Genomic DNA, 26,880 nt, shown 5'->3' with positions numbered 1-26,880 from the left:
ATGACCAGCGTTTCCACTCATGGGCTCTGTGCATTTGTTTTCCACTGAAATAACTGTACCGCACAATACGCTCTTCATTTAGGCATGGCTGGGAGAACATCACATACTTTTCCATCCTTAAAAACCACAAACCAAACAGCCGTTGTAACCAAATAACCTGCTGAAAATAAGCATCACATGTCCATACGGCACTGTAAGTTAAGCCTGGGATTCACATACGCGCACAGAGGCAATGTTTACATTGCTGAGGTCCGGGGTTTTGGCTGTGAAGGACTAAATAACCGTGGCAAACTTGTGCCACTATCACTCACTTATTGGAGGCTAAATGAGTCAGGGCTGTGTCACTAATGTCAACATGCCACAGGGTACACTGGAAATATTGTGTTGCAGGCTGGGCTTATAGAAGTTAAACTTAACACAGTAGAAACCTAATTTCAAGTCAATTCACTGAGGCTGAGTGCAGTTTTTAGCAATCCATAACCAGCTGAGGTAAATGAGTTCAGTGTGCAAAATTCACTGATGATATGACACTATGCTCAGGAATGTGGAAGTTAATAACAGCACTGGAAGACAATAACAACAGTTGGCGATCTACACTAGAAGGAGGAATCAAGCGAGGAGCTGAGAGCTGGGCGATGTCTTGATGTGACATGTTGCTGTCAGCATTGCCTTGGCGAAATGACTCATCCAGGTCTGGTGAATAAACAGAGCCGCTGTCCAATCTTTTTCCCCGCCCCGATGGTGAACCCATTGCTCAGCTTATGCAAACACACACCCACGAAGACAATGCTAACATAAGTTCCAATTTACACTGTGACGCCAGCATCGCCTTGATCGATCCCCTCTTGTGGGCCATGTCCCCGAGGGAACACCCCTCATAGTACTCGCTGCACCAGTGCATTCTTCAGATGCTTATGACACAAAAGGAGCCTGCCACTGTTTATACAATATCGTGGGATAGAATTTCAGACACTAGAGGCTCAGGGAAAAAAAAACAAAAAAACTTGTGACCTATTTAATAGACTTGTGCAAAACCCATGCAGCTTAAATGCACAGAGACAGTTACTGGCAGTGTGTCAGCTAGCTGGCATAAGCTAAGTTAGTTAGAGCTACTTTAGAAGCTGTGCTGGATGCCAGCGCACAATATGACAATATGTTTGGAAAATGGCAAAATGCAGTAATGTCTGGGGCAGCTAAGTGGCAGCCGGTGTGCTGCTACAGTAGTTAATGCAATTTATAAGATGGGTTGAAGTTACTGCATTTAAGAGAAACAGTCAAAGCTGCACCGACAGATTAAAACCAAGAAACGTTTTGGTACCCTGTTGCTGACTGCATTGACTGACTGATGTATGAGTTTGAATTGATACATGCCTATGCTGGATATGATCAGGCTATATCTTGTTCAAACTGCAACCTTGCCTTGGGTTAGTTCCTGAATATGAGACTTGGCTTTGCATTTGCTGTATTTAAGTTGTTTCATTTGGTGCAGAGCAAGGGTGGCAGTAAAAGGCTTCCTGTTGTCTTACTCTTGCATTTTACTGTACTGGCAAAAGAAACGTGTAGGAGAAAACACAAGCAGCCCATGCTGGGAATGTCATTAGTTTTACAAGTACTTTGGTAGTAAACCAATTCCAGGTCAAACAAAATGGATAATTTTGCTACAGAAAAAGAAAGGGAATCACCAAAGTCTTTTAGGAATTACTCCATTTAATAACAGTCTATAGATTTGAATCTAAACCAGCTTCACTGTGTCAGTGGAGAAAAAAAACAGACGATCACATCATCCGTACGAAATTTAACAGTGACCTGCTCCCTTTATGTTTTTTTTCCAGTCTGGACACAGACGTGTCTTTTAGACTGACAACATCCCTTGAGCCACCCTGTTAGTGACTAAAACATAGTCAAATTCAAACTTAGTTTCCAGTCCTCAGGATTTATCCTCGGGGGACCATGGACAAGATTTTAAGATAATCCATTATATACATTTCAATCTGGGACAAAGATAGCCCAACCAGTCATCCACCAACGTCTGTTAAAGAAGGAAAAATAAAACACAAGAACCATTTTATTCATGTCTATAAGGACCTACTATTAACAAATTTTCCCCTCTGTCTTTCAATATACTCTATTCAGCATCTACAGAAGGCCAAATGTAATTGGTTTGGTAGTCTTATTCCAGCCTATCCATGGCTGGATTTACACCTCAGCTGTCAGAGTCATTCACCTCACCTCACCACCAGAGGTTCAATTACATTACATTTAAAATAAAATAAAAAAAGGAGGACACACACACAAACTCAGTTGTTTTTTTTACATCTCTGACAGGACCCTGTTGCAGCGCACCAACACAGTAATTGTGGCTGTGGCCTTTAACTTGGTTGCTTCCGGTTGCTGGAAGGGCTTTCAGGAGACAGAACCATGCACTCTCATCATGCGGTTTGACCCTTTTCTCTAAACTCGTCCTGTCCTCTTATTTGCCCATAACAGCCACCTTCCATGTCGGTAAAACTGGGAGCAAAGCTGCTACTTTCAAGACAGCTGTGGAGCCAGGGGAAATACATCAGACACTGTAAGAAGATGACCAGTTAGATGTGTCCAATGCAAGAAATTATATGTCTTCAGTGTGCAAAAGACTGTTAAACATGTCATGAATCTTTCAATATAACCTCAGGAAGACATTCTGGCAGGGGGATCCCTTTGTTATGATTACATCATGGACACGTGCCTGATGGGTTTATTACTCTGCGGCTCATATCTACTGAATCAAAGAGCCTTTACTTACCAAAATAAAAGCAGAAGAACAGAAGACTGCAGCAATATTAATTGGGAGGATGAGAGTGGAAGTGAGAAAAGGCAAGTTGAAAACACGAGTTCGGAACGGAGACCGAAAATGTTCTTAAACCTGTTGTTTTAAGCACATTTGTGTTTAGAGGAGATCTTGTTCTGGTGAAGAAGAGTGCATTCAAAACAAAACTTAATTGTGAAAATCTATTTTATAGGGTGGTGAATGATGAAAAAACAACAACAAATGGAATACATTCAAATGATTATGTGCAGTGGTTTTAATGTATTAGTCTTTTTAAAAATGTTGATCTGCTTCATCTTTAATTTGTTCTATTGCACAACATTCTCGGACTGATTAAACTCTGAATCTGTCCTTAAACAGTCTGGCTTCTGAGAAAAACCAACAAACTTTAAGTTGTGCTATAAATCAGTAAACTTGTCATTTACTATGAGAATTTTCCCAGACAATAATTACACGTCCAAACAAGGATACACACCCAGGGCCATGCTTGATTTAAGTGCCAGCTTGGTCACTGACAGTAGTTTCCCTTTAGGTTAAAGACTCAATTTGGAAAAAATAAAATAAAAAATAAAATAATTAAATAAATAAATAAATGCAGTGCTCAGGTATCCCTGTCTAGTTAACTGGATGCTTGATGCAGCTACCAAGCCAGAGTCTCAAATCTGTATGAAGCTTGTTTGTTACATCCTGCTCCCTGCCCTGGCCCTGAGTCAAAGTGAAGGCTCCTGGCTCATGGTGGCTGGTGGTAGTTGGGCTGGGCGACAGCTCTGGTGGCTACAGCTTTACTACTCATTGTGCAGCAGGGCTGTTATTTGATGCCGGAGTCGTTCCGCTGGCTGCAGAGGAAATGTCATGTTTGCTGCCATTCCCATACACACCCAAACCTAATGAGCAGCATGGAGCCCATCTTCAGCATTTTCTCCATCCTCGCTACAAGGATTTGCCTTTTCCTCCACCAGGCTCCTTCCTGACTCTTGCTCCTCTGTGCTGTGGTCGGTCTGTCTCATTCTCGTCACCCATCTTTTTTTTTTCTTCATTCCTCCCACGATCCAGCCTTCAAACCATCTATTTATCCTACTCTGTTTTCATGAAGCCTGTTTTCTCAGTCGCAGCGCTCACCCCAGTATGTGGCCTCACCACTCTGAGGCTGGCGGCCAATGACCTGGCATGGCCTCAGAGGCTAAGGTCAGAACTGTCACTCTCCCATGGCACATAAACTCAAACACACACAGAGACATACATACACACACACACACACACGGTGGGGGCCACAAAGACGTGAACAAATACACACACATAATTATAAATTATGTACCACACACTACTTAATCAGATTTGATTCATTTACATTTACATTAAGCAGAAAGAAGACATCTAAAAAGACAGTAGCATATTTATACAGTATGTAGTTATCACAGAGCAGTAACTCATTCTAAAAGGAGAGTGTTCAGGCAGAAGTGAATAAAAACAGTCCATACTTGGAGCTAAACTGGGATGTGGTTTGACTGGTGCAGAATCACATAATGTGCCTTCAAAGTTCTCAAAACACATGTGAGAATGTTTCCAGAAGTCGTTGCCAACACTTATTTGTTGGATCTTTATTTTTTTTTGCGCCACTAAATTGGCTGAGAATAATTTAAAAAGAGTGGCGATGACAAAAACAAAATGTGCTGTGCTTTCACTGTATGCCTACACACACACACACACACACACACACACACACACACACACACACACACACACTATAAGTAACTCCCCGTCTTCCCATATAATGTGCCTCCTCTTTCCTCAGGCCGTCCATCAAAAAGACAGGAACAGAAAGTTTAGCTCAGTGCCGCCACCGAGGAGTCGTCCTTGCCACTGGATCCGCTGGCTTTGCTCCCTTCCGCCGACCCTGTAATTGCGCCGCCACCACAGGGTCCTAACTCATGCGCCACCATGTGATCTCTGTGACAAATGAGAGTCGGGACGAGGCTCGACTGCTCGCTGGGGCCTTTAAAGTGGCGCTCAGCGATTAGCGGAGAGGGGTGAGTGCTCGGCGAAAAGGGGGCCACCGTTAAAAATCGCAACTCTGAGGGGGAGGCAGGGCGGGAGGAAAACACAAACACTCGTTCGCTTTCTGGTGCCGCAAAATCACTTGCTCTCTGTCATGACCGAGAGAGGGAAAGTGAGCACCAGGGGAGAAGAAGAGAGGAAGAAAGAGAGAGGGCGAGGGAGCGCAACAACGAAACAACAGAGGAGAACGTGTAGAACTGCCTCGATGCTGGGCAGAGGGCCAAGCCATCCTTCAGAGGAGCCAGGACGCCAGAGGAGACCTCAGACAGAAATAACTCCAAACATCCCATAAAGACCCATTAAAACCAATTCAACTCAATTACTCCCTGACGTGCACACACAGACACACATACTCACTCTACCTTTCTGCCCTGTAACCACGCTGTACCGCTGACTGTGTGTGTCAGTGTTCACACACACACACACTCACATGACTGCGCACACTTCAACTTGATGACAGCTCTCTGTGAGCATCCCACAGGCTGACGCGTGTATAAGCAGACAGTATGGTAGTAAAAAAATCAATCAACCATTTTTAAGAGCCCTATAAAGTAATGTATAACATAACACAGGGGTGGTTTTCTGTGGATGTAACATCTCAACAACGTCTTGTAAGTAGGGTTCTTTCTCAGCAGGATAACCTGTATAAACTGAAATTATATAGAGTTTGAGACAAACTGGCTGGAATTTTTGACTTGGGCAGGAAAGCATGTTTAACACAAAGTCAGAGCCAGGACAACGCTGTAGTCTGCAGTGACAACACTACACAAGTCAGCTTGTTCGGCATTAAGACTACAACCGATACTGCAGGTGGTGGACAGAACAATGGTACCAAACAGTGAAGCATAATGTGGCCCCAAAGGATATAAACACTACCAGTTCAAAGCTCACAATGCTTGGGTCTGTCAAGGCTCATACAACAGCTATTTTATTAAAAGTGATTAGTCAAGAATCTTTTGAAAGAAAAGTAACCTGGAAAGGGAACCAATCTGTTTCGAGCCAAGACCACAAATGCTCTCAGATTGGAGCTTCTCCAACACAAGGATGTAGTACACTTCTCTGTTTTTACAATATTACAAATTGGGATGGAAATGTTGGGACAAAACAAGCACTTTGAAAGCATAACTTTGGGCTCTATAATGTTTTAATGCAAATCTTCTGTGCTGTGTAGTAGACCAGGGGCACTGCTACACATCTCCTTGTTGAGCGGGCAACCCATGTATCAAAGGCCACTGCAGGGACCCGGGTTTGAGTTGGCCCTGGATGTGCACGCCACTCTCTTCCTGCTTTCCTGTCTACTTTCTGCGCTGCGCTGTCAAATAAAGGCTTAAAAAAGGAAAATAAATCAGTAAAAAAAAAAAATTATAAACCAAACAACTGATGTGGTGACACTGAAGACTATTGGATGATTAGTTACAGATTATACCCAGGAGATATATTTTTAGTCATACCTCAGAGGGATTTTTTTCCTTTTTCATTCCAATATTTTTTCTTTGTCAAAGAATTTGTTCCAAATGATGTCACATTGTTGTTTTCCATTTCTACTCTTAAAAATACAAATGTTTTGGGGTTCCGAGGGGAATTTCCCAATATGCAATTTTACTACTAAATGGAGCTGTTTATCCAGTTAATGTTTGCCATGGGTTCTAAATTAAAATGTCATATCATTAATTTTAAATGAGAACGATTCAATTGCTGCATTCATCTTCTATAAGGGGAGCTTCCCAGAATTAAAGTTATCAGAACTTTGGACTGATGTCACCAGATCTATCCGAGGCAGCTGGGGCATGCCCGAGTCATGTCATTCATAAGAAGGAGAACTGATGCTCCTACGCTGCAGGCCCCAAGCCGAGAAGAAAGTAATAATAATTATAATATGGATTGTACTGTCAATAATAGCTGCAAGCTGTATCACAGAAAAGTACAGATTTTAATTTTACAAAACGTGCAAATTTTATGATTGCTTCTTTAAGGAAATTATTCTTGATAATCCATTTATGTTAAATATGTTGGTAGGATGAGGGTTAAAAACTATAAATGAAAGTCTGCTAACTGCAGTAAGTAGAGGTGTTGTGCATGTTGTCCTTTAAAATGGGTTTCCTTTAAAGCAGTTTAAAGCATCCGTCCATTTTATCCCGTTTATAGTAGTGTGGAGGGTTAAATCGTGTGCTGGAGCATATCCAAGATGATATGCTGGTATACCACCATCATGGTGGTTAACACAAAGACAGAGAACCATTCACACTTACAACCACAGATAGGGTAAATTTAGAATCACTGATGAACCTAATATGCAAGTGTACGGACATAAATGCACAAGGAGAAAAGTCCACAGAAAAACATCAAAGCCAACAACAAGGTTGTTGTTGGAATACCCAGACCTCTACATTGGAGAGACCAAACAGCCACTTCACAAGCGCATGGCACAACACAGAAGAGCCACCTCCACAGCTGTCCATCTGCATCTTAAGGATAAAGGTCACTCTTTCGAGGATGCCAATGTTCACATTTTGGACAGAGAGGACAGATGGTTTGAAAGAGGAGTGAAAGAAGCCATCTATGTCCACTGTGAGCGACCATCTTTGAACAGAGGCGGGGGTTTACGACACCAACTCTCTGCCATCTATAATCCAGTTTTGAGATCCCTTCCCAGACGCCTTAACGCCCACTCACATCCTGGGCCATCTGATCTCAGGAATTCGCATGATAAGGTGGGGCCAGGTTTCACAATGAACGCACCCGAAACTCTGGCTGATTGGGACCCACACCCAGTTTCACACCTTGGCTCAGGCGATTAGAGGATCATCAGGGGGTCCTTTTGTCCCTCTGTGGGGGGTTACTCCCACTAGGTTTATATCTGGGACTCTCCACCATTTGACCTCAGAACTGAAGAAGCTTCTCGGATGAGAGGTGAGACGTCTTCAAGTAACTTAAAGAAGTCCAGACGCTTTTCTTTGCAAGCTCCTTTGACTACGATGACCTGGATGACTGAGAACCTTCACAGACAACAAGGTTCAAACCCACAACCGTCTTGCTGTGAGACATCAGTGCTGCAAAGTTTGTAATGGCAATAGCCGAGTACTGAGGGAGACTCATTTCAGAGAAATAATGCTAATAAGATGATTAACAAATTGTATTATTTTGATTTCACACCCCAGTTCTTATCAAAGCATAAAAAAACCTGCTAAATCAAAACAGTTTATACCAAAAGTCCAACTAAAAAGCAGACTGTCATGTATCCCATACACTAATGTGCTTTAAGCAGTTTAAAAAAAAAAAATCATAGTTTCAATCTTTCTTTTTTCATTGGGGCAGTATAGGATATGCTGCAGTGCAAGTTTGTGTTAGACTATAGTTTGCCAAGGAAACAGCCCAGTAGAGACATTCAACTTTTATTGTGCTCTAAATAAAAACTGCCACTTTTAGCTTGTGACTTACTACTACAATTACTACTGGTACTACTACTACAACAAAATACCTTCAGGACTAAATGAGTATAATGTTATCAAGAGTCAGACCTTCTTAACAAATAATGTGACCAAAGAAACTTCCAGACACATCACTGAATAATGGAGGGAAAGATGCCTCATTCCATTTTTTTCCATAAAATTGAACAGATACATAGACAACAATAAAAAGCAATTAAAAAAATACTCTGCAAACCTGGTGATGGCAGAAATCTTGAAAGCTGCTACAAGGCAAAAATAAAACAGGATTAATCAACAAAAAGAAGAACTCCTGCTTCAGTGCTTCACACACTTCCACAAAAGGATGTTGGCTTAATGTGTCCCAGTGACATTCCTACAGGAGCACAAGAGCATCTCAGTGGCCATGACATCTGGCTCACATCAACACTCTACACACAAAGAAAAAAAAAATCTGCCCTAAATCTATTCTCTCTTTTTGTTGTGTTGTAGACAATGTGAGCCTCATCATCAATTTCTTGAAAGAATTAATTTTTTGTCAACTGCTACTGGACATAAAAACTGCAGAAATGGTCTGAAGATGTTTTTCAAATGTGCAGCCTTCCTCAAAGATGTGTAGCATTTACATGACAGCAATGGTTTCATCTTTTTTTAACTTTAGCAGCTTTTTCTTTTAAAAATAATCTTGTTATCATATAACAATGCTTCACTACATGCCACAGAACAGGCATGTTCTAATATGTTCTGACATCTTTTATATGAGATACACAATACCACTGAAGAGGCAGCTGATTAGTCTTAAATGTACTCTCTTTGTTTTATAGCCTAACACCAAGTCCAAGCATCCAGCCACAGTCAAAAAGAATCATCTTTAGCAGCAACAAGTAGTCAGAGTCTGGGATTATATTAAAACACACAACACAAAGAGACAGGCTAAATCCACCGAGATCAACCGTGGAAATTTACACAAAATGCTTAAAACCACCTACTGGCCGAGAGCCTTGAAAAAAAAGTTACGCTTAATATTATTTATACACAAAACAGGTTATAGAGCTTCCTTTTCCTTTGAGATTCAAAGTTTGGGTCATGAGCTGTCAGCATAATGCAAGACAAGCACCACAGTGTCTACAGCCAATAATAGCTCAGCAAAAAGGAACTATCCTTCTGTCTTTGGATGGCTTAAATGGTAACAATGCTTTAAAAAGGAGCAAAGATTTGTATATTTGTCTGCACAAGAGGCTAATAGCACATCTCAAAAACGTGCGTTTCAACCAAACAAATCTATCTTTGGAGTTTGCTTCCTGCCACAAAACGTTCTGAGAATCCAAGTTGCCGTCAGACTATGAAAAACAAATAAATAAATAATTAAAAATAAAAAAAAAATTCTAGCTTCAGTACGAAGGAGGACATAACAATTCTGACTGAACTCCATGACGTGCAGTCAAAAAAAAGTTGCCAACACTTCAAAAGTTAACAAAGCCGATAAAAGTTCTGAAAAGATAAAAGTAAAAAAGAAAAGAAAAACATGAACATATTTAATAGTTAGAAGAGAGCTGATGTGAAAAGCAAAACATAAAAACAGTTAAGATTAATGACAAATTATTATTACTTTTTGGTTTCGGTTTATGTAACTGACTTGATGATTTACAGCTGACTTTTAAAAGGAGCTGGAAAATCACTCGGCAAAGGACAATATAGTAGTGTGTGTTGTATCTGAGCAGACCTCTTGGATGTCTTTCTGTCCTTGTGACTTCAGACGTTCTGCGTTTTCCGCTCGGTCTTGTTATCGGCCTGCAGGCTGACCTCGATGATCTCAATCTGCCCACACCTCAGGCCAAAGCTACTTAACTGAACCGTCCTCTCCAGTGGAAAGCCTACAACCTGGCCCAAAGAAGCAACAGGCAGTCCAATTTATAGTGCAGACTGATTTTAGAGGACTTATTTCGTAATGAAAAGGGCCACTTCATTTATCATTTTCCTTCAGCAGCCGATTCCCATACCCGATTTGGATATTTGCATCTGCCGTCAACACAATAAGGCAATTAACCTGTTACAATACAATTTGGAGGAGGGTGTGTGGGGCTGAATTGTCGTAATCACTGGCTACAGAACAACTATGACTAATTTTCAAGGTTTTCAATTTTCAGGACTGTGAGTGTATATGACTTTTCAATGTGCCTTGATGTGCATTTGCCAAATTTAAAGGCCACATTTCTCCAGTGAGTGACACTGGGAAGAATTTGAGAAATCTCCAGTGCCTAGCTGTGGAATGTGAATGCTCGGTACTGCCAGGAGGAAGGCTGGAAAAGTGGTCAGTAGCAGACAGACGAAAGTGGAGGGGGGGAGACATTGGAGGAGACAACCAGGGGAGATTACTATACCTTGAATAGTCTGGTAAACCACAAATTAATCACAAATTTTATGATTTACACGGATAATTTTATCTGGATTAGACAACTGCTATGAAGTCAAGTGCTGGTTTCTTCTGTTCCACTGCATTACGCAATATTTTGAGCATCACCGTCGGTGGAGAAAACGAGGAAGGAGCTGGATCCATCACCGAAAAACTAGCATGAGTAGTTTTCCACTGATATAACCACCGAAACACTGGTGTAGCAGTCCTGCTTGCTTGGGTCTACAGAGCTCAGTGTTAACATTGTAATTATAGACACAGGGTACAATAATAAGAACGTGGGGCCCAAACTTCTGTCCACTTTCTTCATGCGCCATTTTTCTTCTCGTTTGATTGATTCCAGTGCATGTGTGACAGCGGGCCAAAGACATTAGGGATGCTGTGGTGGGCCAGTAAGCAGATACTGGCAGAAAACCCCTCGCCTGAAAGGGAAACAGAGGCATGAGCCCCGGCTTGTCTGTGAGCTAATCGTCAGCAGGCTGCTTGCCCCTTCTCTGGCCCAGCTCCAGACCACAGTCAGATAAAAGCAGGCTCTGCTTGCTCACTGAGATGAGTGCTGAAAGTGGGCACCAAGACACTACAACAGATCCAGACGTGAATCCAAATATATCTAGATTTGAACTTCTTTAAAGTCAAAATGTATCTTGGATTATACAATAGTGGCTGAATACACAGCCAGCTGAAAGGTTTTTTCCTTTGACAGAAAATTGGGGCTTACAATTATTTTCAATTTAAAAAAGAAAAAAAAGAAAAAAGGATGGTATATTAAAAGAACCAGATTGACATGAATCTCATGTAATGTAGCGTAATATATGAATGAATTTAATGTATCTGATTAATGACTAAACCAATGGGCCTCTCCATTTACACGCGTTATTAAAAACACATTATTGATATGGTGATTTTACCTCATATATTCAAGATTCAAATTAGCTGGCAGCTATATTTTTCCTGCATATAAAAATTGTTGGTGCACTCAAGACAGATTTTAGCTGCAGCCTAAGGAAAATACTTAAACTACATAGCATGCTCCTAATGAGACTACGGATGGTGTCCGGAGGAATATTCTACCAGATCTGGATAACAGTATCAGTGAGGTCCTGGACAATCTGAGGTGCAACCTAGCAGTGTCGAACAGACTGAAACAATGTCCCAGTGGTGTTCTACTGTATTTAGCAGTCAGGAGAGCATGAAGGACAGTCATTGGTATCAAGTCCTTCATCCTCCAGGAACTGCATACATCCTCTTGCCAATTGAGGCTGGCCATTGTTGTGCACCAGGTGGAACAGAGGACCCACTGCACCAGCATAGGGTCTGACAATGGGTCCAAGGATTGACCCACCATCAACCCTGTCATGCTGAACGATGTTACAGGCAGCACTGTGTGAAAAGCACAGGCTGCCAGTGGTGGAGCTGTCAATTCTGGTATTTTATGGCAAATGCCAATCGGGCTGCAGGGTGAGCACAGGGTCCACAAAAGGATGTTGGGACATCAGGCCACAATTATGATATCTGTTTCTGATTTTCTAGTCAGAAACATTCATACCAGTGTCCTGCTGGAGGTCATTTTGCAGCTCTGGCAATACTTACCCTGTTCCTCCTTGGACAAAGGAGCTGATACCAGTCCTGCTGATGGGTTCAGGACTTTCTATGGCCCTGTCCAGCTCTCCAATCTATCCATCCATCTATCCTCGTGGGGACTTGCCATTGACATAATGCTGCTTACCCTAACCCTCAAAAATGAATGCCCAACACTAAACCTAACCATAAACTAATTGCAACCCTGATACCAAAACCACATTTTGAGTGTGATAAATGCATTCAACCTCATAGGGACCTGGATTTTGGTCCCCGCGGGGGCTGTTGGTCCCCACCAGTATAGTAAATTTCAGATTTTGGTCCCCACCAAGATAGTAAGAACCCGTACACACACACACACACACACACACACATACACGCACGCACTGAACATACTCATCCTGGCTCTCCATCTCTGTATCTGGAGGCCAACTGTTTCTATCCACAGTTGTCTGTCCACATGATTATCATAATGAGTCTTTAGCCAAGTATGATCATATTTTAAAATTAAGCATGGATGGGTCACTTCTACTGGAAGTTTCATTGAAATTCAAAGCGCGTAGGTGGCAGTGGGTGCGGCTGGAACAAGGCCACGTCAAATTACTTCAAATGAAAAGAGATGTCTCTGGCTTAGATGGGGACTTTCTTCAGTTTGTTAGAAGTGAGCCGTTTCCATATCTACACCAAGAAGAAGAGACTTAGCTGGGAATAACTGGAGGGCCGTGAACATGATTTAAGGTTGGGTTTCATCTGCATTAATCTGGAGTGACAAACTAAAATCAAACACATGCAACAGGAAAATTAAAACCAAGTACGAATGCTCTGAATAAGCTTTTGCTGACAGACTCGAGGCCTTTCTTTAAACTGACCACCTGACCTCAAATCAATGCTTGGCAATGTGGAATCATTTATAAACTGACATCATCATCATTTATTTATTTATTTACCTCCGTAACTGAGATCAGGGTGAATGGAGAACAACTCTTGATGTTTGTCATGGAGTTATTAAAAAAAAGCTGCAGCCAGATGTGGCAGACCAACTGACTCAAACATGGAGAGCCTCAATTTAAAGGTTTTGCTCCATGAGGAAAAATAATCATTCAATCAAAAGCTCACTTAACCACAACAGTTCTAGCACTCACGCATTTCAATCAGGTTTTCCAAAACATGTTTAGAAGAGGTTGAGGAGTATGGCGGGAAAAAAAAAAAAAAAATCAATGCACTGATATTGACTCTCACCCCCACCCCCCACTGGAAATACACATCACGCTCCTTTATTTACCATAAATGTTCTAAAAGTTTTGGTTTCATGTCCTTAATCGTGTTTTTATTCATTATCAGAAAACTGTTTCCATCTGAGAAAGCCGTGATCACTTTTCCACGGCCGGACATTAAAATATTTTTTGAAGCAACATGTCTTTAATATGTGGTCAAAATTTTTGAAAATTTTCCATCGGTCCAATTGTGTTCTGCTTGGTTGAAGTCGACCTCAAATGACACATTTTCCCCCTTTGTAATTATGGTAGGTAGTATTAAAAACAATAGCAACCGCAGCTGCAGAGATGGGGACAACACGCTGAACTTGAAGCCAAGCAGAGCTTGGTGGTGGCTTCTATTTGCTTGCATCTCTTTCCACTTGAGTGAATGGCAAACAAACTGATGTCAGCGTACCGGCTGGCTCCCCGGCTGCTTCCACACACACACTGTGTTTACCTGCAGTCTTTGCCTTAGGACATACATTTACAGCCTGAAGCCATTAAGAGAGAGTGCAAGTTGAGCGTAGATGTGATAAGAAGGTCTTATCTGCTACAGTGAGTCAACAGACTCCAGCGCACTCAGAGCACTCATCATAACCCGCATCAGTTCCAAGAATCAGAACAGATGCTGATGCACATCGCTCCCCAAGTACGGCTCGCTGCAAATCTTCCTCCTCTATTAAGCATCCAGTAAATTCTGCCTTTGTTTGGGACTCTGACATAATGTTATTTATATTTTATAAGACCTGAGATATTGGTGCATTCGTGCACTGTGTATCCCTAAGTGACTCCTCCTGCATGTGTTAGAGAGGGTTTAACAGGTTCAGCCAAACTGGTTGCATCACTACAAGGGTTGAGATCCAGGCAGCGCTACAGTCACAGAGACTTCAACTGGAGAGCAGGCCAAGAGACATCTATTAAGGAAGAAAGCTATGCACATTATAGAGAGGATCGTGAGCTGGAGAAAGCAGTTACCAGGTACGCCAGAGACCTACAAGTTATCTCACGTCCCAAAAGAAAAGCAACACAGGCAGCACGGCTGCCAGACATACACAAACTGCAGTCAGTCCAGCAACTTAACATGTCTTTTATCAAAGGTTTCATGCCAGAAAATGTGAATTACTTTAAATAACTTGTCAAAGCAGGTTTTATGTCAAAAGACAAGTCACAGCCGCGACAGGTTTGAGCAACACACGATGCAGAACAGTGCCTGTTAAGTTCTTTAATAGGCTGTGCTAAGCTATTATAATATCCCTCTGTTGTCTGTAGTAGAGGATTCAAATTCTTCACTTAACACAAGCGGAGGCTTAGGTTTGCAGACCACATGTTTATAGCTGTACTGTGGTGTAGGGACACTCGCTTGAAGTCACGTAGTCCTACAGTTCCTAACATAGAGTCAGGCTGCGCTTTCACCCTGCTCACCGCTTACGACTCCTCACTGTTGTCTTTAATGCCATGTCATTGAAGATAGACCCAATTGTAAGACAGTTTTACCACAGCCCATCCAATTCTTCCTCAATGGTCTCTAAATCACAAAACTAAATGCTGACCTCCTTCACCGGCCAGATAGATCCACGCTGCATAAACAAGGCCGCACACAAAGTTGTTTGATATTTTAACCAGCTGTAAAAACACGTTGCCAATGAAAATCAAACCGTGATCATAAAAGGTTTGGGATTCTCAACATTAAAAAAAAAAATTATACCTGATATATTCTCCCTACATCTGAGAAGACCCCCTTAAAGGACCGCTACCAGCGTGGTATTTTCTGGAAGTGTCACACAGATCAAGTCTTTGGCTTTGCATGTTTCTTCTGTGTGTATGGTTTTTCGTGTAAACAGGATATAGAAGACAGTACAGTGTTTCAACTACAACACTTTGAAGCATATGATGATGAGCACTCAGTGGAAATGACTGAAACTGTGACTGCCAAACTGCAATTGTTTACTGGCACAATGCGGAAAAAGACAAAAAAGAAAAAGAAAAAAAAGAACAAAGGGTCAATCTAATAACACTACGACATACAAGAGATAAAGACAGGAAGATGAAAGATAGTTACTTGCAGTGCATAACACAAAGAGATACCAACACAACACAGGCTATAAACAACTTTCTTCCCGAGGTGATATTGCACAGACAGCTTTTTGGCCCACTGTATTTCTGCAGTTTGCCATTTGCAAAATGTTAATTTTGTTAAGAAGTGATGTAAAAGTTATGAAGAAATGCAACAAGCACTCCGACTGTCTGCTGATAGTTTTATGTATGATAATGCACAAGTTTAGCATTTACAGCTTGCTTTCAGCGTTGTTAAACACTGATCGGGAGGAATAAAAGGGGAAAGAAAGCTCTCTCTTCTCAAGAGCCCATTTAAACAGAAGAAGCATACTTTCACATGACTTAGGAGTTTTATTGATGACAAGTGTAGAACTCTTCTGTGTGGGTTTCCTATGAAACGAAACTTCATTTTGGCTAAAAGCAGGACATTAATATCAGTGGATTTTGTGTTTTTGCTGGTGCTAAATCTAAGCATTTTATACATGCTGCGCCGATAACTACAAAACTTTAAAAAATAAAAAATAGACTTATCGAAGTATCTGAAATGTAACATTCCAACTTCCCCCTTAGTGTGTTTGTTGGGCAGCTTAGATAATGTCACTTCAGAAAAGAATATCGCCCATATGGTTTTCACTGCCCTATGCATAGCCAAGAAAACAGTCCTCATGAACTGGAAAAATAAAAATAATCTTAATTCTAACCAATATAGAAATTATCTATTAGATTACATTAGTCTTGATACAGCCTCTGCCACCACATCAGATCAATTGCTCTGGGCTCCTTTGATCAGCTCCATCACCTAGTGGGGGTGGGGGGTCATAGTTTGGTCCCGCCTTCACTGTTGTGATTGGTGTGGGGGTAGGGACAGGCTTAGGGCGTCGGGGGGTTCCCCGGAGGCATCTTCCTTGGGGGGCTCAACCCGGGGTAGCGGTCATGTCCGGTTAGGGGCTCTGTTGGCTCTCAGGTGACTGTTTCCTCGCGGCTGCGTGCAGCGGGGCTAGGGGAGGGTCTGTGCTGACGGACGTGGGTTACTGACCTGGTAGCCTGGCTGCCCCTGGGTGGGTCCGGGATGGACGTGAGGTTCTGGGGGCGCTCCGTCTCTGGGCTGGGGCCCGGGCCGGGCCTCGGGGGCTTGGGTCCTGGTTGGTGTGTTGCCGGGGTTGTGGGCGGGTGGGTGCATGGGGGCCCAGCCCTGGAGCAGGGTGCCGCCGGTGCGTCGAGCCACCTGGGGGGCTCTTCAACTGGTGGGGAAGATTGTCACATCTTGCAGGAGCTTTCCTCTCCTCAGGGGCTCTCTCTACAGGAGGGGGAGATACAGGAGAGGTGGAGGAAGATCTCAGCCTGGGTGTTTATTGTCTTATGTAGTCTGGAAGAAGAGTGGATGGTGGGGTGGGTGCAGTTTTCTCTGTGGTGGGGTTGGGTGGACTGTCCCGGGCTCTGTGGGGCCGGGAGGCGCTGCTGCGCTGGGCCCCGGTCTGGATGGGCCTGGGCCCCCTTTCCCTGGCGGGTCGCGGAGTATGGGGGTGCCTACTGGGGTCAGCGGGGGAGCTGGCCCCAGGGAGGGGTCACGTGCCCCTCCCTTCCTTCCCTCCCCATCTCCAGCTGCCTCCCTCTTCCCGCTCCACCACAACCACCCACACATGCAGGACCTTGGAGTAGGGGTATGTCACCAGGGTGCAGAGGAGGCTACCCCCCCCCCCCCCCCCCGTCCCCTTCTGGCTGCCTCTGCCTCAATTTTATCCCACAACTTAGACATTCACATTACTCACACTCTCATTACACATACATATAGGATCTTGGGGGTGGGCACGATACACGGAGTCCAAAGTACCATCAGGGTGTACACCTCACCCCTGGCGTCGTTGCCCACCTCTCAATGTTAAATACACGTAGACATTGAGGGCCAGCAGGAGGGACCATGCGCTTACCTGCTGCTCTCTGGCAGGTAGCTCCATGCCCTCCTGGGTTTTAAATGCACCTTAGAACACACATGCATCAACACTACAATGAGCGGGTGGAGGGAGGTTTGGAGTCTTCTCTCACCCCCATTCTCTGCGACCTGCTGGAGCGGGGGGGCTAGGAGGAGGAGTTGGCCGTCCGACTGCGGTCTGGAGTGTGGGGACTCCCTGCTGCTGCGGAGTCGGGGCGGTCTGCCTCCCCCCACCGCAGGGAAAAGGGTAACACCACCTGGGTCTGGGTGCAGTTCCCCCCTCCAGGGGCAAGGGTACCTAGACCCGGTTTGTAGAGTACGCTTGGGGAGTGTGATCGTGTGTACAGCGTCTCTTTATGTCTGTCTCCACGTTGGTTGAGTGTGGAGTAAGTGCATATGAGAGCATGAGGGTGGGAATGGATGTTTGTATATGTGTGTGCCTGTATGTCTGTGTCTATATGTCAGGTTGGGTGTCAGGCGCCACCTCTCTGGGGACATCTTAGGCCCTCCAAGGTTTGGAGGCCTATCTCCCCCTACCACCACTTCCCCTGCCAGTGGCGGACTCCCTCAGACATCGGTGCGTTGGTGGTTCTTTGTGTCTGGGGATGGGCGTCCAGTTACACACCGGCTCACTCCTTGGCGGCCGCTTATCGGGGCCTGGAGCCTGGGGCTCGCTCGGGCCACTTCGGAGGTGGGGTGCCCCCGGCCTCTCGGCCTGGGGCTCGTTCACTCAGGCACGGCTGGCTGCCGGCGGAGCTCACGGGCGCGTCACTGCAACTCCCCCTGGCTTCTGCTCCGCGGCTGCTGAGTGAGCCCTCATCTGGGACTCTCCTGAGCTCTTTCTGGGACAGTGGCGCAGCTGCCCCTCTGTTGGTCTTCCTTGGTCTCTTGTGTTCTGGGGGCCTCTGGATGTCTGGAGTTTTGATCTCCTCCATACCTGCTTCATACCCTGGAGGACGGGGCTGTGCCCCCCCCCCACACCCTCTAGCAGATCATTACATGAAAGAACCTTTAAAAAAAACAAAAAAAACAAAACAAGCGCGTCCATGCTCACAGGTGTACACGCGGGTGATCACAGCAACAAACTACACCCTTTTTGGCTCCTACCTCAAAGCACACTGTGTTCTGTTGATCTTATGTGCTGCACAATAATGTTTAATATTTAGTATTTACTGTCATATTCCCATATATCATTGTGATGTTGTTTATTCTATTACTCTTGTTCTCTTCTGCTTGTTTTCTTTTTTTCTTTCTCAGCAGGTGATCCAGGTGATCGATATATGCATTTTTTTTCTCTGCCCGTTCTGTTGGTTTTTGTCTTTTGCCCTTCTCCCCCGTCCCTCTTCTCAGCTGTTTCTCTTTCCCTCTTTCTTTCTCCCCTTCTTTCCCCCAGTCAAGTCTGTCCCGTATTCAGCAAGTGAAAATAAAACAAGCAATAAAAGGTGAATCAAATGGACCATTACGGCAAAGCTGGGATGGTCAATTTGGTAAAGTAAATCCGTTGGGCATCTTTCTTTGCCTTTAGACAACAATTCTGATGGCAAAAGAGCCAAACGGGACAGGCCAAAAAATAAATAAATAAAAAATAAAAAATGAATAGCATAGATAGTATTGCAAACAACCCAGCACCAATACAATCACAGTTAGAGACCCACTTTCCAGTTCATAGCTCGCTTCCATTTTAGTAGTAGACTATTAATAAGTAACTACTGCACCGCAGCCTCAGTTTGTCTACACATTTTATGGCTGACTGGCTGTTGCTGCAGATACTCCTCTCACAAACCAGGAGAGACTGGGTTCTCACAAGGCAACAGAGTTACTTGGTGTTATCCTCAGGCTACGGTACATGTTGACGGCAGCACTGGAGATGGGGGTGAACTAATAAGGACTGAATTCTTTCTTTAATTACCGTTTCGTTGTCTGCACTTGCCCTTGCTCCTCTCTGCTTTTCCAACTTGAAGCTAAAGCTAGGCGCTCTGTAAAAGGTGCTATTGTCCCCAGCATCTTGCCTCACTGATGCATTTGCAGTTTGTGGATAGCCTGATAGTCTTTGTAGTTTGATGCTCTTCATTACCTGTGCAAACTGGGTACTGTGCATTTTAGTTTTCCTTTTTGCCTCACTGGGGACAATATAGTTGGTACTGTTTTCTTTTTTGTTGTTTTTTCCCCACCCAAATTCTTCTTTCACTCTCACCCTGCATCCACCGTGTCGAGATTTGTTCACATCACAGGTTAACTATGATTTTAACAAAAAGCATTTCCTGAACCTCTATCGATTATTGCTATTCTGAATTCTTTTCGCCATAATCATGTCTTAAAACTCTGACATTCTGGCAGTACTAAAGATTGGGAAGTTAAGGAAGAGCCACTGGAAAACAGAAGAGAGAGGGGGAAAAAAACCCTTGTGGAGGTCCTTGGGGCATCCTAGGTGTACAGGCTGCTTCCTATAAGGACCTGTGCGTGAACCGAAGACTGAATTATAAACTGGCTTCGGTCAGTTCTTCACTGGCCGGATTCGGAGTCTGGAAAACCTGAGAATGAGGCTGAATCACCAACGGCGGACCAAAAGAATAATGGGAGTAGCAGAGATATTTTGTAAGCCTCCCAAGTGGCCAATTCAAACAAATGTAGGCCCGTGTAAGAACAGATGAAAATGTTGGCAAAATGCTCATCAGCTCAACAAGAAAAGCTGTTAATCAGTAGGGAGTAAAGCGGTCCACTTAGCAAGGAATCAGCAAGCTCTTATGTAGCATCTTTACACAACTCCACACGTGCGCTGCCCAAGCACGGCAGGAAGACTTTCCACAGAGTATCATCTGAGCCGTGGGTCTGGCAGACATAAACCAGCCATTTTGTTTATCCCTTAAAGAACGACTATTACATTTACTGGAACGCTTGAGACACTGGGACAAAATTAAATACACTCACTTTTTCTGTATTTTCATAGTAATTTCTACCCATGATTCCTTTTGTCAACAAGAGGCGTGAATATATTTATATCTGAGTGTAGCTGGTGGCTGCCTCAACAGATCCCTCGGGAAGAAAAAGGAATGTTTCTCTTATAGTATAGCTTTAAAAATTTCTACTTTGAAGACACATCGTGCTTCACTATATACGTGCACACTCAAAAAACGACTCACGGGCTATATATATATATATATATATATATATATAAATAAACCAGCTAACCACAGACTGCACATGCATGCACAAATCCTCCACTCAAAGGATACAGGGGGGGAAATGTGACTCATCGGACATGAGAAATTTTAATTGGCTGCCAACAGCTGGATGTGTGTCTGCAGCCTATCTCACTGCCTGCACATTCGCCGCTTCTCACGTCCAGTTAATAAGCAGCACAAAAGGGCTGGCTTTACGGAGACGCGAGGCTGCCGGAAAAGCTGGACACCAGGTGTACAATCTTTTGAATTAACAATGTCTTGGCTACTTCCTCTCTAAACTGAAGAACACAACTTGTCCTGAAAATTTATTTATCAGAAGAGAACACCCGTTTCAAAAGGCTCCAACGAATCTTAACTGTTTATTTACTGAACTGAAAACGGTTCCATCTCACAGTGCCTCGGTCAATGAAATGATAAAAATGTATTTTAAGACATCCCTTGTGTAGTAGAGTTTATCTTTTAGAGTCATGTTTTGTTAGTGTGATTTACCCGTGGGGGTTTCTCAAATGTGTTGAGAAATGTGAATCTCGTAAGAAATAACAACTAAAAGCCTAGTTGCATATCATATACAGAACACACTGTTCTCCATGCTTTACTATTTAACGTATATCGTATATATTACTTTTTCAACTTACAACTCTACATAATTAGGGAGAGAAACCTCTAATGGGTAGCATATATGATAGCTACTCAGCCCAAATGATGTCCTTTATTGAGTGCAAATTATTGTGGGGGTATCTCTTTTTGTATTACTTTTGTGTAACTCACCTTTTCCAAAAAAGCTACGCAGACAATAGAGTTCTTATAGGAGTGCTGTCTAGTGTGTGGCTCAATCAGTTTTTTTATGCTTTTACTGAGAGGGTGCAGGGGAGGTCAGTCAAAGGCTTCCCACCTGGGTCACTGATGGCCAGCCAAGCTAAGTCAGGAGGAGACCGTTTCAAGTTACCTACCAAACCTACCAAGACAAGGCTGTCCACCTAAACTCACAGGCCGAACAAGGAGAGCGCTGATCAGAAATGCAGCCAAGAGGCCCATGGTGACATGGCTGCAGAGATCTACAGCTCAGGTGGGGGAATCTGTCCATAGGACAACTATTAGTCGTGCACTGCACAAAGTTGGCCTTTATGGAAGAGTGGCAAGAAGAAAGCCATTGTTAACAGAAAACCATAAGAAGTCCCGTTTGCAGTTTGCCACAAGCCATGCGGGGGACACAGCAAACATGTGGAAGAAGGTGCTCTGGTCAGATGAGACCAAAATGGAACTTTTTGGCCAAAATGCAAAACGGTATGTGTGGCGGAAAAACTAACACTGCTCATCACTCTGAACACACCATCCCCACTGTCAAATATGGTGGTGGCAGCATCATGCTCTGGGGGTGCTTCTCTTCAGCAGGGACAGGGAAGCTGGTCAGAGTTGATGGGAAGATGGATGGAGCCAAATACAGGGCAATCTTGGAAGAAAACCTCTTGGAGTCTGCAAAAGACGTGAGACTGGGGCGGAGGTTCACCTTCCAGCAGGACAACGACCCTAAACATAAAGCCAGGGCAACAATGGGATGGTTTAAACAAAACATATCCATGTGTTAGAATGGCCCAGTCAAAGTCCAGATCTAAATCCACTCGAGAATCTGTGGCAAGATCTGAAAACTGCTGTTCACAAATGCTGTCCATCTAATCTGACTGAGCTGGAGCTGTTTTGCAAAGAAGAATGGGCAAAGATTTCAGTCTCTAGATGTGCAAAGCTAGTAGACACATACCCTAAAAGACTGGCAGCTGTAATTGCAGCAAAAGGTGGTTCTACAAAGTATTGACTCAGGGGGCTGAATAATTACGCACATCCCACTTTTCAGTTATTTATTTGTAAAAAATGTTTGGAATCATGTATAATTTTCATTCCACTTCTCACGTGTACACAACTTTGTATTTGTCTTTCACGTGGAATTACAATAAAATTGATTCATGTTTGTGGCTGTAATGTGACAAAATGTGGAAAAGTTCAAGGGGGCCGAATACTTTTGCAAGCCACTGTATGTATAAAACCAAGCACCTATCCATGGAGTTTGCCTTTAAAAATAATAATGAAAGAATAGGATATTCTAAAATTGTCATTGAATTTGAGCATAGTGCTGTAACAGCAACAGCATAATGCTGTCAGTTGGTCAAATTTCTTTCCTCCAAGATATTTCACGATTGACTGCAAGTTATATTACTGCAAAGTGGAAGCATTTAGGAACCACAGCAGGGTTGTAGAGTGCACAAATGTCTTCGATGCTCTACCGACTCAATAACTACACAGTTTCAAACCTGCTCAGTATTAACATCAGCACAGAAACTGTGCACCAGCAGCTTCATAGGACATGTTTCCATGGCTAAGTAGCTACTGTAGGTGTCATATATAGGCCCACTACTTTTGTCCATATAGTGCATTTCTGGGATTTAAACTCACATAGACAAAACAGGTTTTTAACCAATGTGACTTTCTTTAAAAAAAAATTTGGAGTCAACAACAAATGGACTGATCAAAGATTCAGCATCAAAGAGCCATTTATAGATATTATACTTAAACTAGTTCTGCATGGGTGGGTTGCAGTGTGACGAAACTTAGATGGTTGTGTGGATTGCAGCTCTGCTGATTCTCAGGCATTTAAACTCCTGCCAGCCCAGAGCAGCTGCACAGCGCCCAGTTTTTAGGGCACCACTTGTGAGGGGTTACTGAGGACACTCAGGGCACTGTACTACTGCCTGCTGTCACTGCCACAACAGTGAAAGCTTTCAACTGTGGGGTGTGTTTCTTTTTGTGCATTTTATAACATAAATAAGCAACAAAGTGTATGAAACTTTGAAGATTTCTATCTATAGTGTCACTCTGCTTTGTAGTATTGTCTCAAGACTGCTGAAGTTAGTTGATTTTTCATAAAACATAGTTTTAAGAAAGCTGAAAATTTCATTATTCTGTATATAATGCTAATTATTTTCCACATAAGCTCTTTTACACATTTGCTTGGTGAGTAAAAAAAGTCACTGGTTTGCATCCAAATTCCCTCTGAGGTTGGTATCAGGAAATCTGCCAAATCAAACATGCAGAACTACCAGCTGTGGTGACCCCTTGTGGTAAAGCAGATGCTGAAAGTAACTTTAGCTTAATTTTAATGCTAAAGATACTTTGCCTTTAAAAGTTGATTGAAAGCTAAAGGCTTTAAAATAAAGCTAAGTAATCTTTTGTAATATCAAAAGATCATTTGTTCCGTTAGCGCACTAATGAGTCGGCTAATTGTTTCAGCTCTAGCCAGTCCAATGAAATGTAAAGCATTTTAAATATATGCACAAAAGGCAGACAAACACAGCTTTAATTTAAATGCTAAAATCTATCTGTTAACACGTCTCCCATTCCAAATGAAAATAATGGCAGACATGTCTACCTCTGGATAACCAAAGGTCATCTCAGCATTGTGCCTTTGGCTCCTTTTATGCTTGAAATAAACAAGCCGTAGCATTTGGATGTCTCCGCAGCGTTGCATCTGCCACCTTTTATTTGTGATGGCAGGTGTTGCGTAAGCTACTTCCATTTGTTTTAGTTGTGAATAATGTACATCTGGCTATTTGCTTGCTTGTTTCTGATTAATTAAAAGATAAAATAAAAGCCGTTAATGCGTATTCCTGTGCATTAGTCTGGGTGATAATAATCGTGATTTGCACTGAAATTAATTCTGTGCCTTCGCTGAAATTTGATAATAGCCTGATTAAAAGGCTGTTTCACTGCTCATCCAGCAGAAGAGGCTTGAAAAAGAGACTTGTATCCCTAGAGTGATTAGTTTAATGCAACAGTGACTTTACTGCCAAATATGAAAGAAGGAACAGGCCCTGTGTGTGTGTGTGTGTGTGTGTGTGTGTGTGTGTGTGTGTGTGTGTGTGTGTGTGTGTGTGTGTTTGGGGAAATTGGTTTATGGGTTTGACAGATGTTTAAGGAATATTGGGTTGGAGGAAATGACAAGCAGAGATGTTGTTGACAAGCTCGAGGTGGCAGGCTTGGCATCAGGCCTGTTAAGCAGCACATAAACACACTATTCAATTTCATGGCAGTTGTTTTAATGGGGCACAAATTACAACAACAAAAAAAAAGGAAAAAAAGAAAAATGAAAGAAAGATTGCATGGACTTGAGAAGCCCCCTTGAACAAACTGTAACTGACTGCGGCTCACTCCGAGTATTTCCGTGCCAACACAATGCTGCAGTCTCTGCCATCAGTTCAAATTGACTCCCTATTAAATTACTACCCTCCTACCACAGTTTCTTCCTGCCTTTTAAATGCTGGTTATAAGATATGCTTGGCAGCAGGCGCAGCCTGGTGCTTGCTGATGAAGGTGTATCTTTCAGCAGAGGAGCATGAAACTTGGATAATAAACATGCGAAATTAAACAGCTGGTGACAAACAAAGATGGTTTGTGATGTATTCAAGGACCATTGCAAAAGGCAGCAATCCGAGTGTCAAGAGGATGCATGATTATGAGTCGTGTCTCACTGCAAGGCTCCTTAAGGTTTGACTTGACAGACATGCCTTTTTGTCTCTTCATAACATCAGACCCTCCCCAGCTGGTCTCCTGGTGGTTTAGTCTACAGGCGCTTTGCCCTTGGTGAGCAGGAAAGAATCTTTCTAGGCCACAATTCTCCAAACTGTCTTGTGTCATGCTCCTTCCTGTATTTAAAAGTAAATAAGGATGGAATACCCACTGGAAAGAAAGCTCCCTTCTCAAAGCCCGCCCAAATTAAATATTTTATTTTAGTGAGTGCCATAGCCTGTGTAAGGCTGAGGCAACATAAACTAGCAGTCGCGTCTTTCCAGCGGTAGAAGGGATCCTGTTTATCAGGAACCAAAGAGAACCACACTGCCCAGATGAACGTTGCCCAACTTTGTACCACAATAAACAAAGATCCAGTAGGAAGACGGTTCCTCTGACCAGCAGTATTTATGGCAAATGACCATCTAAATGAATAACAGATGTCAAAGTATTCAGCTTGAAACTCAAACGATATGATTCTTCAAATCTGATTATTTCCTGTTATTCAACAACTTTAATCATTACAGCTTTCATTTAACTGGCATTCTTTGTGCAGGACTGTGGACTGTGTTTTACATCTATTGCTCCACTATTATATATAATGCATTTATTCACTTACTTACAAAAAACAAGTGGCACCAAAATAAATGTTTGTGGTACTTTTTTTCAGTTTGCTCTGTTTGTGCTGTGTGCATGCATCTCTGTTACCTTGCAAACGGTTTCGATATCCCAGGGTAGGATGGTCTGTAGATCAATGACCTCGCAGGATACTCCCAGTTTTTCTTGAGCCATGGACGCCACCTCCTTCAGCACATGAATCTAAACAGGAAATGAAAAAGACTTTTCAGTCTGCCTTAAATTTGGTAACACTAAGTCTTACACTTAAAATAATGTGACAATAAAAAGGCATATTTTTATATTATCTCCAGATGCTGAAAACACTGTTGGTTTCTGAATGGAAAAACAAAAGCTTGTTCCTTTCCCACCACAATTCGGAATGTTTAGGAACTTGTTTACCGCTCTTTTGACCCATCCCAACTAAAAGCCAGCGCTTGACTAATAGTTTGTAACTTAACATTCATATTCACATCTTTGTAAGTGCTACTATGCTGGTTTACAGGTAGTAAAAATGCAATTTCATAATAATGACAATAATTTAAGAATTGCCTTTTATTTTACTTTCAGCTAAACCAATATTGCACCCGATTCAGAACAGACTAACAAAAAGAAAGCTGAATGTGAAAAGTCACAAGAAAAAGAAAAATAGGCGTAGAAATCGTCCTGCCTCATCAATTCATCACTGTAGTGTCTGGGTTCACTGAGTCTGTGTTTACTGGCAGCCATTTTTTTCCCCGATTGCTTCCAAACAAGAATTGCTGTGATAAATCTGAATGATCGCAACTACAATAGTTGTCAGCAGATGTGCCAGTTTGAAAAAACAAAAACAAAAACACAACTTCAAACTTATAAACAAGCATAATACTCAATAATGCAATTCTAAAGAATAAAAAGTTACATTGTTTGCTTATTATCATTTAAATAAGCGAGACGGATGAATGAGGGTGGTAAAGGATGCTGTTTAGAGAAAGGAGAATCATGTTTTCCTCTACTTTACTAGATCCTCTT

General features: G+C 42.8%; 1 protein-coding gene and 1 long non-coding RNA gene across 2 annotated transcripts in view; both read right to left on the bottom strand.

Moving 5' to 3' along the window:
• The window catches only part of bckdhb (branched chain keto acid dehydrogenase E1 subunit beta), a 75,538-nt gene that overhangs the window by 29,194 nt on the left and 19,464 nt on the right, over positions 1-26,880 (bottom strand). The window contains exon 8 of the mRNA XM_026186036.2: positions 25,963-26,073. Within this exon, the coding sequence (XP_026041821.1) occupies positions 25,963-26,073 (111 nt within the window). The remainder of the gene's footprint in view (positions 1-25,962; positions 26,074-26,880) is intronic.
• On the bottom strand, positions 13,458-20,655 carry LOC145431774 (uncharacterized). The gene is made up of 2 exons (XR_013912070.1): positions 18,234-20,655; positions 13,458-18,182 (listed from the first exon to the last, which is right to left on the bottom strand). It is a non-coding gene; the product is annotated as an uncharacterized LOC145431774 (long non-coding RNA).

The sequence above is a fragment of the Astatotilapia calliptera genome, chromosome 11 (genome assembly GCF_964374335.1).
Source record: "Astatotilapia calliptera chromosome 11, fAstCal68.1, whole genome shotgun sequence".
Classification (NCBI taxonomy): domain Eukaryota; kingdom Metazoa; phylum Chordata; class Actinopteri; order Cichliformes; family Cichlidae; genus Astatotilapia; species Astatotilapia calliptera.
The sequence above is the reverse complement of the archived record's forward strand: the minus strand, read 5'-3'. Positions and strand labels throughout refer to the sequence as shown.